Raw genomic sequence first — 13,641 nt, 5'->3', positions numbered from 1 at the left:
CTTGGATACTTGAAAATCAGAAGCTTTTGACCAAAGGAACATTAACAAAGTAAAACTTACTTTATGAACATGAGGGGGAGAAAAATTAGAGTTTTAACAGCCTTTTAAGCTTTAGGAAATCATATGTACCCACATACAAAAGCAGCTACCAAAACGTGTTTCTATTTTGCCAATATTATATTTAGCAAGTCCAGCCATCCTGGTAGCAGAGACAAAGGATCCCTGTGCTCTGATTTTAAGAACTGTACTTCAGGCTGGCAATTTATAATCAAGAAACAAAAGGTGCTACATTATCCCCAGAACAAATTACTTTAACTTGATTAAATGTGTAAAAACAAAGAATATTTCAAAGTAAAAATTAGTCAAATAAAATTGTCCAAAATGCAAGTAAGTTTATGAGGAATCAAAGTTGAGCAAAACTTTAGAAACACTTAGAGGGAATTATAATTCTACATACACTTCTTCAAAGAATAACAACAACGACAAAGTCTTAGGTCTTATTCTTTTCAAGCTCTAAGGGTTATTGTTGGGAAAACAATGGAAATCTCATTTTAAGAAATGGATTTTTAAATTTTTGTTTCTTATTTTTATTTTATATGTGTTTTGACTACATGTATGTATGTGTACAACTTACATGCAAAGCCCACAGAGGCTAGAAGAGAGCGCTGGAACTCAAGGACAGTTGTTAGCCGCCATGTGGGTGCTGGGAATCAAACCCGGGTTCTCTGCAAAAGCAGTCAGCGCTCTTAACCACTGAGCTGTCTCTCTAGCCCCCAGAAATGGGTTTTATATTCAGCCAACACAATTGCTTTTGCTAGTACTAAAGCAAACTCATTTTTAAAAAGCTGATTCAAAGATACTGAAACATTCCTAATGGGAAAAAATTAATCTCCTAAAAATGACCATTTAGTAAGTTTAGTTTATTAATCTAAAAGTCACACTATACTTAACCCAAAAATCAACAGCTAATAAGCTGATGAAGGAAAAAAAATGGAAAAAGACTTCTTTATGATGAATAATTTTAATATACACAACATTATACAAGATACATATTCACGTGTTCCTTCTTTTATAATATGCTTACTTAAAAAAATACAAATTACCTTATCTGGATGGGTATGTAGAAATGAAATTTAAAATAAATTCTGCTTTCAGAAACAAACATATTCAGACTTATTAGTAGGAACTTAACTACCCTAAGGCAAAAACATGGAGTTATTTTAAAATTATTCTCAAAGCACCATCAATACAGAATTTTACATGGAAAATCTGTGGGAACGTATCTGACAAGTCAGTAAACTTAAATTACAGATTAAAAATTTCAGCTTTTTAAAGAATCATCACTGCACACAACAGACCAATTAAAGATCAACAGAAAAACATGTAACTTACTAGTCATGCCAAAAACATTTTATACTCAAGTCCATTAGAATCATCATTAGAAGTATGTTAGAAAGACAGGCATTAAGGGTTAAACACAACACAATTTCCAGCTTAGTTCAGTGAATACATTAAATTGAAATAAAATGATACAGAAACCAATTATACTACCAACAGCATCATCTTCAATGCACTTTGTGGATAGCTACATGAATGAGGAAAGTCATTTTCTTACTAGAAGTGGAGGGAGCCAAGCGAGGAACGAGCTAGCAGCTGTACTGGCTGAGATTGACATTTATTGAAAGTTATAACTGCCCCACTGCACATTAAGCCCTGCATAAGCAGAAGGTGGGAAGGGGGAGACTGCTTGGGTTTTCATAAACCAGTGACTTCAGTACCTAAATTAAAGTTACTGATTATGCAAATCCAAAATAACACAGGTCTTTCCCTGAACCCCTTCATTCTGTGACGTACCATCAACACCATCTGTGGTTTCACTTTCTTCTTCTTCTTCTTCTAGCATTTCAAAAGGAGTCATTATATCATAGACAAATGAGAGGAAACCATAAAACCAATCTGAACTTTCCTCGGCTAAAATATTAAGGACTTCCTCAAGAGAATCAATATTTTCATTACTGCCATCTTTGGTCAGGCCTACATAAGAATAAAGGAAGAGAGAGAGAAAAGGAGAGTAGTTAGGTGGAAAACATTAGCGTAGGCAGAGTGATCTCAAAAAGGAGGTGCATTGTGGTCGGAGGTTTACAAAAAAATATTGCAGAAAACAGAGAAATTAGTTAAGATGTACACTTGGCAATAAAGTCTTAATAACCCTACCAATCTTGAGTTCCTATCAGCTCATAAGCAGGTGTGCCCTTTTCCCATTGGAGAATATTGAGTGGGAAACTGATAAAATATATCAGCCAAACTTAGTAGACAGCTATGGGAAGAGTAAAAAGCAGCACTACCAGAGAAAAAGATGAATACTTCTGACAACCTCCAGATCTGCTCACTGACCAAGCACAGCTACCTGGAGTAAAGTTAGGGTACTCTGTAACTATCGAACCAGGGGCATTATAGTCTACAGCACTGCGTGTGGGCATTTGGGCACTCAAATTAGGTAATTTGGATAAAACAATTAGTTCTATAGTACTCTTGTAACTGATTCATGGCACTGTTAACGCTGAACAATAATTAAAATCAGCTACTAATAATTCTGTCCACCTACTGATAAGAACTTTGATGAAGACCCTAGCAGCCAGTTCCAGCAGGAGCATCCATAAATCCTCTCCCACCAGCCATGGAAGGAGGATCTACTGCAAAGACTCTGGAGTTCTGTCGGTTTTAAACTTGTAGCCAAACAGGGCCCCTGATAAAAAGAAGTCAAAGTGTAAATGATCATGTTTCTTTCCTGTGAGGAAATGGCCTGAGGAGGGAAGGTAAACTCTTGGCTCAGGGGTTATCAAATCAGTGCACACTCCTGCGCCGTATACTGAAAGATCCCAGGATTTTGAGAAAGAAAACCAGGTGGCAAGTTCTGACTGGGAGAAATGTAGACACTGCTACCATGGAGCTTTTCCCACTGTAGCCACAGTCTAGTTGTTTCAGGATTGACAACACACCATTTCTCCATGCAACACAACCACCACCAATTAGGACTGACGTGTAAGAGGTAACAGTACGGCAGCTAAGTAAAGTTGTAAAGATTACCATGAATTTTCTCTGCATCTATCTATCAACAGAAGAGCTATATCATGTCAGTTTTCATGGGCGAGAGGAGGTGCAGGGACAAGAATTGCAGGTATTTAATTGTTTTTGATGAGCCCAGGATGCTTCTCACTCAACCCAAGTTTCCAAATGTTATGAATAGAGCTCTGCATTTTCATCCAAGTCTTTGTGAGAAAAATATTTCCTCTCCCTGACTTAAAACCTATTGCTGGATATTTAGAAAAAATACTTATATTTTTCTGGTTCCCAAAGTATTATAAACATTTATTTTATATGTAAAATATAAAACTATTGCTTTTCAGTATGAGGTAGAAATATGCAACAAATATACAAAAATATTTGGCAAAACTGTTCAATCACACAAAATGCATGTGGTTCTTTGTTGTGTGTGGTATATGTGTTGCACATGTCTGTGTGTGTGCACCCACATATATGTGCATGCATGGGTGGAAGCCAGTGGTTGATGCCAGGTATCTTCCTCACGTGCTCTTCCTCTTATACTGTGAGACAGGATCTCTCACTATACAGGGAGCTAGAGTAGCTGGCTAGCAAGTGCAGAGATTCTCCTGTCTCTACCTTCTCAGAGCTGGGATTACAGGCAAGAGCTGCTGCACCTGGCTTTTTATATGGGTGCTAGGATTTGAATTCAGGTCATCATGCTTGTACAGCAAGCACGTCACTGACTGAGCCATCTCCCCAGCTCCACCTCTGTGGTCTTAAGACAGGAATAATAGTCAAAAGAGTAAAACTATTCTGAATATGTAATTCCTCTGAGCTAAATGAAAGCCCCAACTATAGAGCAGGATGCTTGTGCCTTAAAGGCTGGGCAAGTTCCAGTCCCTTCCTCCCCTATGACCTCACACACGTCTATCCGGTCTACATTTATTACAGATACAGGAGTTTCAGACTGCTTTCCCTTTTGTGCTGGGGCCATACCCAATATGGTGTCAGCTAGGTGCTAGTTGTAGGACAAATGGGCAGCCATGAACTCCTTAGACAAGGCTACAGTAAGAAATTACTCTCAACAATGAGTCCTCAAACCACTTCCTATGGACTGTTATACGATAAACAAGATTTTAAAGAATGTATTTCCAAGCAACATAGGTTTCAATAACACACACTAAGACAATTTAGCCTCAACAATGGGAAATTATATATCCAAGGGCAGAATTAGTGTATTTTCAAAGTGAATAAGAGGAGTCAAAAATAGTAACATTAGTAAAGCTATCTTGATTTATTCACTCATTTAATATTTCACAGAAAAAGTCAAACCTTAAAATGTGAAAGGAATGTAAAACTCAGAAATACAGTCCCCAAACTGGTATGATTTAAGATTTAAGAAGCTAGAAATATTTCTGAAATAAATGCCAGAGCTATAGAAGTTTAACACCTTACTGTGCCTCTTAAGAATCTCTGTCCTTCTCAATCCCTCCCTCACCTTGAGAGTCCTGCCTTAATCTAAAACCCATGTTCTTAAGATTTAAGTTGCCATTCCAATAAAGGTACCAGAGAGCTGGCTTCATAAGTGGCACATGCTCCATAACTTCTCCATGATCATACAGAGCTGAATAAATTCTATGTTGACATAGGACATGCTGTAAAGGACTCATCTCTACAGACACCTACAAATAACTGAGGCAGAGCTAAGTATTAATAACCTCACATGTGAGAAAGGAACTTCAATTTGAGTTAAGGCTGTACTGGGTGCAGATAATTAAAACCGTGCAGAATGATATGTTCAAGGTGACAGTGGGCCTAGCAGTTCACCTTTATAAAAATCATAAGCCAACTATGAACTGAGAGAGGTAAAATAGTTTCATTATCCTAGACTTCTCTCAACTTTCTTTTTGCATTTATTAATCAACTTACCAGCATGAAGTCTACCACACTGGGATTTAGTTTCTTGAACACAATTCTTATAAAATGAACAAATTAAGATTTGCTCATACTATATGTGTCTATCTGCAAATAGCAATTCTCAATGTTACAATTAATTAACCTCCTAATGTTTATTTTAAAACCTTAAAGGGAATACCTCTGAAAATCCAAACTACCTGCCAAAGTCAAGTTATTAATATATAAATTAATAAAGTAAAATAGATGTGAAGTAAACTTATTTCTAAAAGCAAGGGAACTTAGCTCATATGAAATTATCCTTAAAATAAAAATCTTCACACTTCAGAACTCATGTAAAGTCGTATCTGGGAGCACTGAGACCACTTAGAGCAAGAAAACTGCCATCAACCTAATGTTAACTTGAATATGCCTTTATTTCTTTCATATGCCTGAAATTATGGTCATCTGAAGATAATATATGTATACAAACTCTGATTTAGATATAAAAATTATGAAATTACATAATGATTCCATTAAAGTTAAATCAGAGAATTTCATGAAAATTTTACAAGCGATATCCCACCATAAACAGCAAACACTAACTCTCACTAAGCAATAATTAAAAAAAAAAAAAAATGCTCCGTAACAGGACTAAGAAGCGAAGCTCTATTGAAGTTGATCATTACTAAACCCATTTTATATTTATTGTTTAAAAGGAAGTGAGATTTATCCATGCAAAGCAGTTGAGCTGCTAACAGGTAGGTGGTAATTTTCTTGTTTTATGTTCACAAATACACAGAATAAGAAAAGTACAAAACAGTACTTTTTTGTGCTATTACACTATGAAGCTTAGTGCACATATAATACTAGTTCATACCTACTGTTCTGCTAAATAATTTGATATAAAGTTTTAATGTATATTAAGCTTCATACTAAGGAAAAGGGAATGATGCTGGTTAAAACCAGAAATACACCCCTCACCAGGACAGAGTATATAAAATGTGTGTATTAAAACCAGCAGGATCATTTATATTAAGACTGCATTTTAAGTTGAGTGTGGTGGCTCCTGCTTTAATCCCAGCACTCTGGAGGTAGAGGCAAGTAGATCTCTGTGAGATCCGGGCCAGCCTAGTCTACATAACAAGTTCTAGGCAAGCTGACTGGGCTACAGGAAGACCTTATCTCAAAAAAACAAAAACAAAAGAAACTAACAAAAAGGCAGGCAGCACTTTAAAACAAATGAATACCATAACTTTCCTTATTACAAAAACACCTCGATGATAAGTTAAGACAGGTAATTCCAAGAGAGAAAGAGGAGCCCACAATTTCCAGAACAAGGAAATCTGATAAAAGGACCACTGGTTCATATTTCAATGTTAAATTGAAAACACACATAGGACATTTAAGACATGTATTGCCATGATGTTATTTCAAGATTAATTTATGTGAACCTTTCCAAAATTTACATTTTGTCTTTGGCCATACTACCGTGAACATGCTGCCTAATCTTGTCTCATTATGAAAGCTAAGCAGAGATGGGTCAAGTTAGTATGTGGATGAGAGAAATCTGTATTTTCAAGTGAAAGTAATTTATGTTAAATAACGCTTTAAAAAAAAAAGCTGTGCCTCATTTGAATATATACTAGGACATTGTATCGCTAAACACTAAATTCAGAATATAAGTACTTTATAAATGTGAAACAAAAATAAAATAATAATTATTAAAACTTTTTGTGAAAGAGTTATAAGAGCATCTGTTTCTAAAAGTAATTTGAAATGTCTTATGGGGAGATGGTCATTTACTATCTCAAGAATGAAATATTCAGCAACAAAATATCTTCCATAAACTGGTTAAATTAATACAGATATCATTAAAGCAAAAATATTATTTTAATTTCAGTGTCTACTTCTAACAAAACAAAAAAAAGAGATGTACTTGCCTAATAAAACTTTGGCATCTTCCACATCAAAGTCGCCATCACCGTCCGCATCGTAGACTCCTAGCTTTCCTACAATAGAAGACAAATGATGGGTACAGGAACAAAACAAAAACAAATTTAGTAAGGTGCTGCCTCTCACTGCAGTCTGCAAACAGCCGTAAATGTTACTGATGCTTTATTCTTTTATCCCTGCAAAGTAGTGTCATATGAATACCCCAAAACTCACGGGCAAATCACTTACAGATTCAGGAAGTACCTATCTAGCATACTTTAAGGCATACAACTGAGAAGGTATTTTCCTTAATGGGCTAGCAATACTCAGATCCAGTCGCAGCAATTTTATCATACTCTTAAGAATATTTTAAGTAAAAATTTTAACAGATATAAGAAAAACAACAACCTATAGAGTCTAACAACCTAATTCCATAAAATTTAATGTTCTCAAAGTGTGAAATTTTACTGCACTATCAACATTGAAAGCAAAAGATCCCAAGCCTCAGGCAAAAACCAAATGTAAATAAATTAACACAGACATAAGTACTTTAAAAAATAAAGTTGGATACTTAGACATTTAACAATAATAATTGACAACAAAAATTTCAAGCCATCAACATAAAGAAAAAGGAAGAATGTTTTGACATAAAGTGTGTAAAACTGGAGGGTTCCTGAAATTACAAGGGAAAATTTATGGTGTTTCTTCCACTTAAAAACTGGCCATGCATTACTTAAGAAAAGAGGGAAGGCCTAAACCATATAGGGTGAGAAGAGGGCTCACCCTGGACTTGCTCCTCCAGAACACTGACTGAGCACTGCTGACCAGTTAAGGGTATTTTCTCATTAGGAGCACTATGTTACACTTAATAAATTCATCACCTAACAACAAGGACTATGAGAAAAATAACATACTGTACAGCAATATTTAAATAGCATTCACAAATACAGTTTTAGTGGTGAAAATAGTTGACATATTGTTTCCATTTTTTAATACAACATACATGAAAAAGATTTCCTGTGAGCAGGCGAAAATTCTGGCACAGAACAACTATGAGCAATCTTGTTTCTTCCCAGAGCCCTGCCCCATTTTTGCTGTTCAGAAGTCTGAACACACATGTGAAAAAAAAATTCAGGAAGACACTATCCTTCCTTGATTAGAAAAATTAAAGAATTGCTAAGACACGCATAGAATAGCACTCAAGCAACATTTAAAGAACAGAAGATACAGTACCTTCCTGAAAAGGGGGAAGTTGGTCCTAGCATTTACATTCTCTGATGCAGAGAGCTAAGTTAGTAGAATAAGGATGCTGTCTTAGAGATGGATGCAAGGACACTTAAAATGCATCTCCAATAGCCTACCTTGCAGTACCTCTGATAAGTTATAACGGAAGTCCTTTGCTTTGGCTGCATGTATGCAAAAACATGAAAATTGTTAGTGTGATTAAAGGCACAAATACTTTGTCTCTTGTTTAACATGCATTACCCAGCAATATAGCACTGAAAGTTAATGAAATCATTTTATTTGTTTGTTGCCAAACTAATATAACATTCTTTTAACCTAGTCAGCAATTTGGAGACACTTTACTTATGGGTGCATGAAGAAAATCATCAATGAGTAACAGGTTATGTGTAAGCATGGTTCATTGTTCTTTGCTCTCCCTTCCCCCAAGGAAGATGGTAGTAATGTACAACAAGCACAGGAGGCTCCTGGAAGGGGGTGGGTAGGTCTTCAATGCAACATTTAACAAGCGTGTGGTTTGTCCACCATCAGGTCCACGTCCTTAACGGATCATTAAAGAGGAAGGCCATTCTTCACAACTACTAAAAGTGAAAACAAATAAAATGTTACCACTGTTTAATGGAGAGTGTGGCATGACCATGCGATGGAGAATTATTCAGCCGAGACTAGATGATGGCTGAACAGTACAAATCTGATAATGCTAAGTATGAAACAGCAACTCAAAAGGTCCCACGCTGCATGACTGCCTTTACACGCTTTGCTCAGAACAGATAAAACTGCAATCATGGAGAGAAGAACGATGTTGGGGGTGGGTGTGAAAATTTGCGGAAGAAGGGGGAAACAGAAACATTCTAAAATTCTGTATCATCATCCGATGATTGGTGTGCAAAATGATGAAAATATTAAAAACCAATGAATTATACATTTTCTAATGTTTATAATATTGAATTTTTATATTATGTGAATTTACTCTCCATTTTCAAAAACTATAAAAATTTAAAAATGGTTAATATAAAAAATTTTTTTAAACTTCAGTGATTATGGGAAAAGAAAGAGAAAAAGAAGAGGGAGGAGGAGGAGGAGGAGGAGGAGGAGGAGGAGGGGGAGGGGGAAAGGGAAATACCACAGCAATTTCCTCAGAGGAACAGGGAGGCTATCCCCACCCATAGTCAGAGAACCCACACACTCATGTGCACACACTCCCATCTCAGCAGAAAGGGACAGGTGTACACTGAGAGGGCTCTCTAAAGAAAGGGTGTGCAAGTGTGACACGGTGGTTCACTCTTGTAGTCCAGCACTGGAGGCTGACGCAGGAGGTGTATCCTAACTTTCCTGACTTGCCTGGGATATAGAATGAGATGCTATCTCAAATCCAACCCCAAAAGGAAATGTTACACTACATTTAAAGGGTCCTTAAATTCAGTAGTTCATGAACTAGAATTTTGAAAACTTTTAAAAAATTGGATAAAAAGTAAAGAGAAGAGAAAATAGTGAAAATGACTTCAACAAAATTCATTTTGATAGAAGCTTCCATATCTCACAATGATATAAAGCCTATGTATAAATATTTAAAACTCAGAAGTCATTACTCAGCGATAGTCCCAGTGACAGGCCCTTTACTTTCACTCTAAGAGTCACTGAAAGCTACAGCAAGTAATAGTACCAGAGAGATGACAACAAGCCTTGGAGTTACCAAGGGGTATCACTTACCAGTTTACTCACTAGGGAAACTGTATAAAAATTCTTACCTAGAACCTCCTCATAATCAACAAGGTCAAACCACACGACAGCCACAGATGTCCAGACTCCCAGTAGTGCAATGACCATGAACCACGTGAAAAAGGAGCTTCCAGAAATTCCTCCTTTCCTTCCGTTCTTGTGTCCCCCATGCTTTGCCTCTGTTTGGAGCAAGAGAAATGCAAAATGTCATTATCAAAGAAGAAAGCACTTGGCCGAATGCCTCTTTTCCCACCCTGAACACCTCTTTTCCCACTCGTCTGATTCAATAGTAATTTCAAAAACAGGTTTTACTTAAGTTTTCAAAGTACTCTATACAAAGTGAAGACTTTGAAAATGAAAGCTCCTGCCTAAACTCAATGCCATATTCAAATAACCTTAATTTTGAATAGAAGTAAACTTCTGAGGGACTAATGATTTTTTAAAGTAAGTTGGCAGAATACACACATTTCTTCCAAGTTCTTTGTCAAAACTGCCTGCAAGAAAATGCCTCGCATGCTCAAATGGCCACACCACCCTGCCTCATGTGCTAAATAGCAGAGATTGGTACATTCTAAGCACTCCTGGTTTTCCTGATCTTGGCCTCTTGTGTTAAGAAAAAATCTGGCCCCTGTTTGGTGTTTCTCACTGCTATTTTGTATTATCCAAAAATTTAAGTCTCAACCAGTCAAAGCTGTTCACAGCTTTCCCTTTGACATATTATAATATCTTGAGTCCTTAGTGTTTGGGGCACTAGGATAGACACTGTTTTGCCTTCCACCACTGTGGCTTTCTTTGGTGTATGGCTCCCTAATCCCTTGAACCGTGCTGGGCTCCACAATGCTTTCCAGCTCTGCCCCACTGCCTTTTCCTGATACTTGTGGGTATCTATTTTCTCATAAAACAATGTGTCTTTCGAACACACACACACACACACACACACACACACACACACACAAACACAAAGTGTCCTGTGTATAACCTTCATAGTTCAGCAACGTCAACTACTTAATGACCTCATCGAGATGTAGCTGGACCTTCTTTTTCTACATCCTATTTAGGCTGTATAGAATTGTAAACCATGTTAACTACCACAGAAGAAAATAATTCCCTCTAAAGTTACTTAATATTTTGGGAGGGAGGGAAGAAAAGGAGGGAGAGGGTAAATTGTAGGAACACAAATCACAGAAACAAGCAACAGAGCACCTCCCCCCTCTTTTCTCTCTTTCCATAAGCTCCAGCAGGGAAGGCAGGAAAGTAAGCCTTCCCAACTGGCCTCAAAGCAGGAAACAGCTTTGTAAAGCTGAATAGCTTTACACCAAGTGTCATTTATCACATTTGCTATATTTCATGTGCTTTTTATTCTTCTAGAAATATTCTTCTGATGGCAAAAATGAGCAGAAATCATGAAGGTCACTGGTAGCTATAAAAGTCATACTGTTTTAGAAGTTACCACCATACTCTTTTTTGGTTTTTTTTTTTTTGGTCTTTTTTGAGACAGGGTCTCCCTGTAGCCCCAGCTGTCCTGGAACTCACTATGTAGACCAGGCTGGCCTTGAACTCACAGAGATCCGCCTGCCTCTGCCTTCCAAGTGCTGGGACTACAGGTGTGCACCACCACGCCCAGTCACCACCATACTCTTTCAAGAGACTTGATATACTTCACAAATGTAAACAGATATATAAAATGGTTCTATCACACTGCCAAATGCCATCTGGGAAAAAGAAAATCCTCTTCCCCTACTAGCAAAGTAGGACACTGCCTGGTATCTGTGAGCCACTGCGTGCTCTCCCCATTGCTCTGTCACTAGCAAACAGGACACTGCATGCTATCTGTGAGCCAGGAGTTCGCCCCACAGTGCTGCCACAGGCACTGCTGCAAGTCATTCTCATGGTGTCTTCTCCATGTTTCTGCAGAAGGTGTTTCTGGAAGCTGGACACTGGTCATTCTGTGTGACTGTTCCTCGTGCTACAAAGCATCAGACATGCCCACTTCCCCAGACTCAAAGGCAAACAGGTCTTGGGGATCATGACAAGCAAAAATACCCCAAATATCTCCACATATCTGTTATGTGAGAAATTGTCTGGCTGAGAACCACAGCATATAGGAACATGAATCATCTTTCTTAGAGGAGAAAGATGAAGGCATTAACCCACAGTAGCATCATGAATTGAATAGAGTTCAGAAAATGTCTGACCTCAGCAGATCTGAGCTCTGTCACCCTAATGAGTGGGCTGGCCTTCATGACTTCATCCCATCAACCCTGACCCAGATCCTGCCTTCTACCTCCAAGCCCACATCTAAAGGAAGAACACTGGTGATTTCAGTCAAGAACATACTTTCACTGCACTTTTCTAAAAGTGAAATTCCTCTTGTTAAAAGAATATGCATGTTTTAACCTCACCACTTGACGAGATTTTTAAGAGCGACCACAGAAACTAACTCGTGTGTGTGTACATTCAAACATATACACTTATGTGCATACCTGTCACTAAGCATATAAACTATGACTAAATAAGATATTTCAGTTGGGGGAAAAAGGTTTCCAATATTTTTATGTCATAAGCACATAAATCATAAATAAAAAATAAGCTACCACTAGAATTTTTAAAATTCAAGGGAAAGATGGAGTCCTAGTTTGTCTCTCCATTGCTGTGACAAAACACTCTGACCACTACCAACTTGGGGAGGAAAGGGTTTATTTGTCTTACATCTCGCAGGTCACAGTTCATTAGGGAGCCCAAGGAAGGAACTCAGGGCAGGAACCTGGAAGCAGGAGCTGGAGCACAGGCCATGGAGGAACACTGCTTACTGGCTTGCTCTCCTGGACCCTGCTCAGCCTGCTATCTTATGCAACGCAGGCCCACCTGCCCAGGGGTGGCACCACCCACAGTGGGCTGGGCCCTCCCACATCACTCATCAAGAAGATGCCCTTCAAACATTGCCACAGGCCAGTCCAATAGAGGCAATTCCCCAGTTGAGGCTCCCTCAACCCAGGTGTGTCAAGTTGACACTAAAGCTATCCAGCACAGATGGCTAGGTTCCCATAAAAATCAGCAGTAGTGCTCAGTGTTTACTTGACTACACTTCTGTAAACATAAAGACAGTCTCTCTGGGACTCTATATGAAACAGCCTCCTTTATTTTTAAATAACATACAAATAAGTATATACAGACCCTTGAGAGTAAGGTCTTCTAAATGTGCATTTACTTCCAAGTACAGAACTATAACTACTAGTAACTAAGAACACCCTCCTTTGGCTACTCACTACCTCTAAACAGCTCTAAACAGCTAATCACACTGTTAAAAATGAAATACAAGGGGGCTGGAGAGAGGACTCGGTGGTTAAGAGCCCTGGCTGCTGTTCCAGAGGACCCGAGTTTGGTTCCCAGCACCCACATGGCGGCTAACAATCACCCAAAACCCCAGTTCCCGGGGATCTGACTCCTTCTTTTAACCTCCACGAGCACTGCACAACACAGGTGCAATTACACACATGCAAGGAATACATTCATACACATAAAATAAAAATAATAAAGTATTTCTTCAAACAAGATACAGGGGCTTAGAGAGATGCCTCAATGGTTGCTGCTCTTGCTGAGTACCACCCAGGTTTAGTTTCCAGCACCCACATCAGGCTTGCAACAACCTGTTACCCCAATTCCCGAGCATCTAATGTCCTTTACTGGACTCCATGGGCATCTGCATGCATGTGGTACACAAACATACACTCAAGCCCATATACATACACATAAAATAAAATCTTGAAAGGGGTGTGAGGTTTGCTGGCTTAATGGCTCAGCCATTAA

General features: G+C 38.2%; 1 protein-coding gene across 7 annotated transcripts in view; it reads right to left on the bottom strand.

Moving 5' to 3' along the window:
• Asph (aspartate beta-hydroxylase) overlaps positions 1–13,641 on the bottom strand; it is a 251,777-nt gene that overhangs the window by 198,049 nt on the left and 40,087 nt on the right. For 4 of the 7 annotated variants that reach the window (XM_029565628.1, XM_029565630.1, XM_029565627.1 and 1 more), the window contains exons 2-4: positions 9,864–10,013; positions 8,235–8,279; positions 6,882–6,950 (exon numbers count right to left, since the gene is read on the bottom strand). In XM_029565628.1, coding sequence (XP_029421488.1) covers positions 6,882–6,950; positions 8,235–8,279; positions 9,864–10,013 — 264 coding nt within the window. The remainder of the gene's footprint in view (positions 1–6,881; positions 6,951–8,234; positions 8,280–9,863; positions 10,014–13,641) is intronic. The other 3 variants (XM_029565631.1, XM_029565629.1, XM_029565633.1) reach the window with 1 other exon arrangement.

Source organism: Nannospalax galili, unplaced genomic scaffold (genome assembly GCF_000622305.1).
Source record: "Nannospalax galili isolate Female #2095 unplaced genomic scaffold, S.galili_v1.0 scaffold397, whole genome shotgun sequence".
Classification (NCBI taxonomy): domain Eukaryota; kingdom Metazoa; phylum Chordata; class Mammalia; order Rodentia; family Spalacidae; genus Nannospalax; species Nannospalax galili.
Note: the sequence above shows the minus strand (reverse complement) of the source record. Positions and strands in the feature narration are given on the sequence as shown.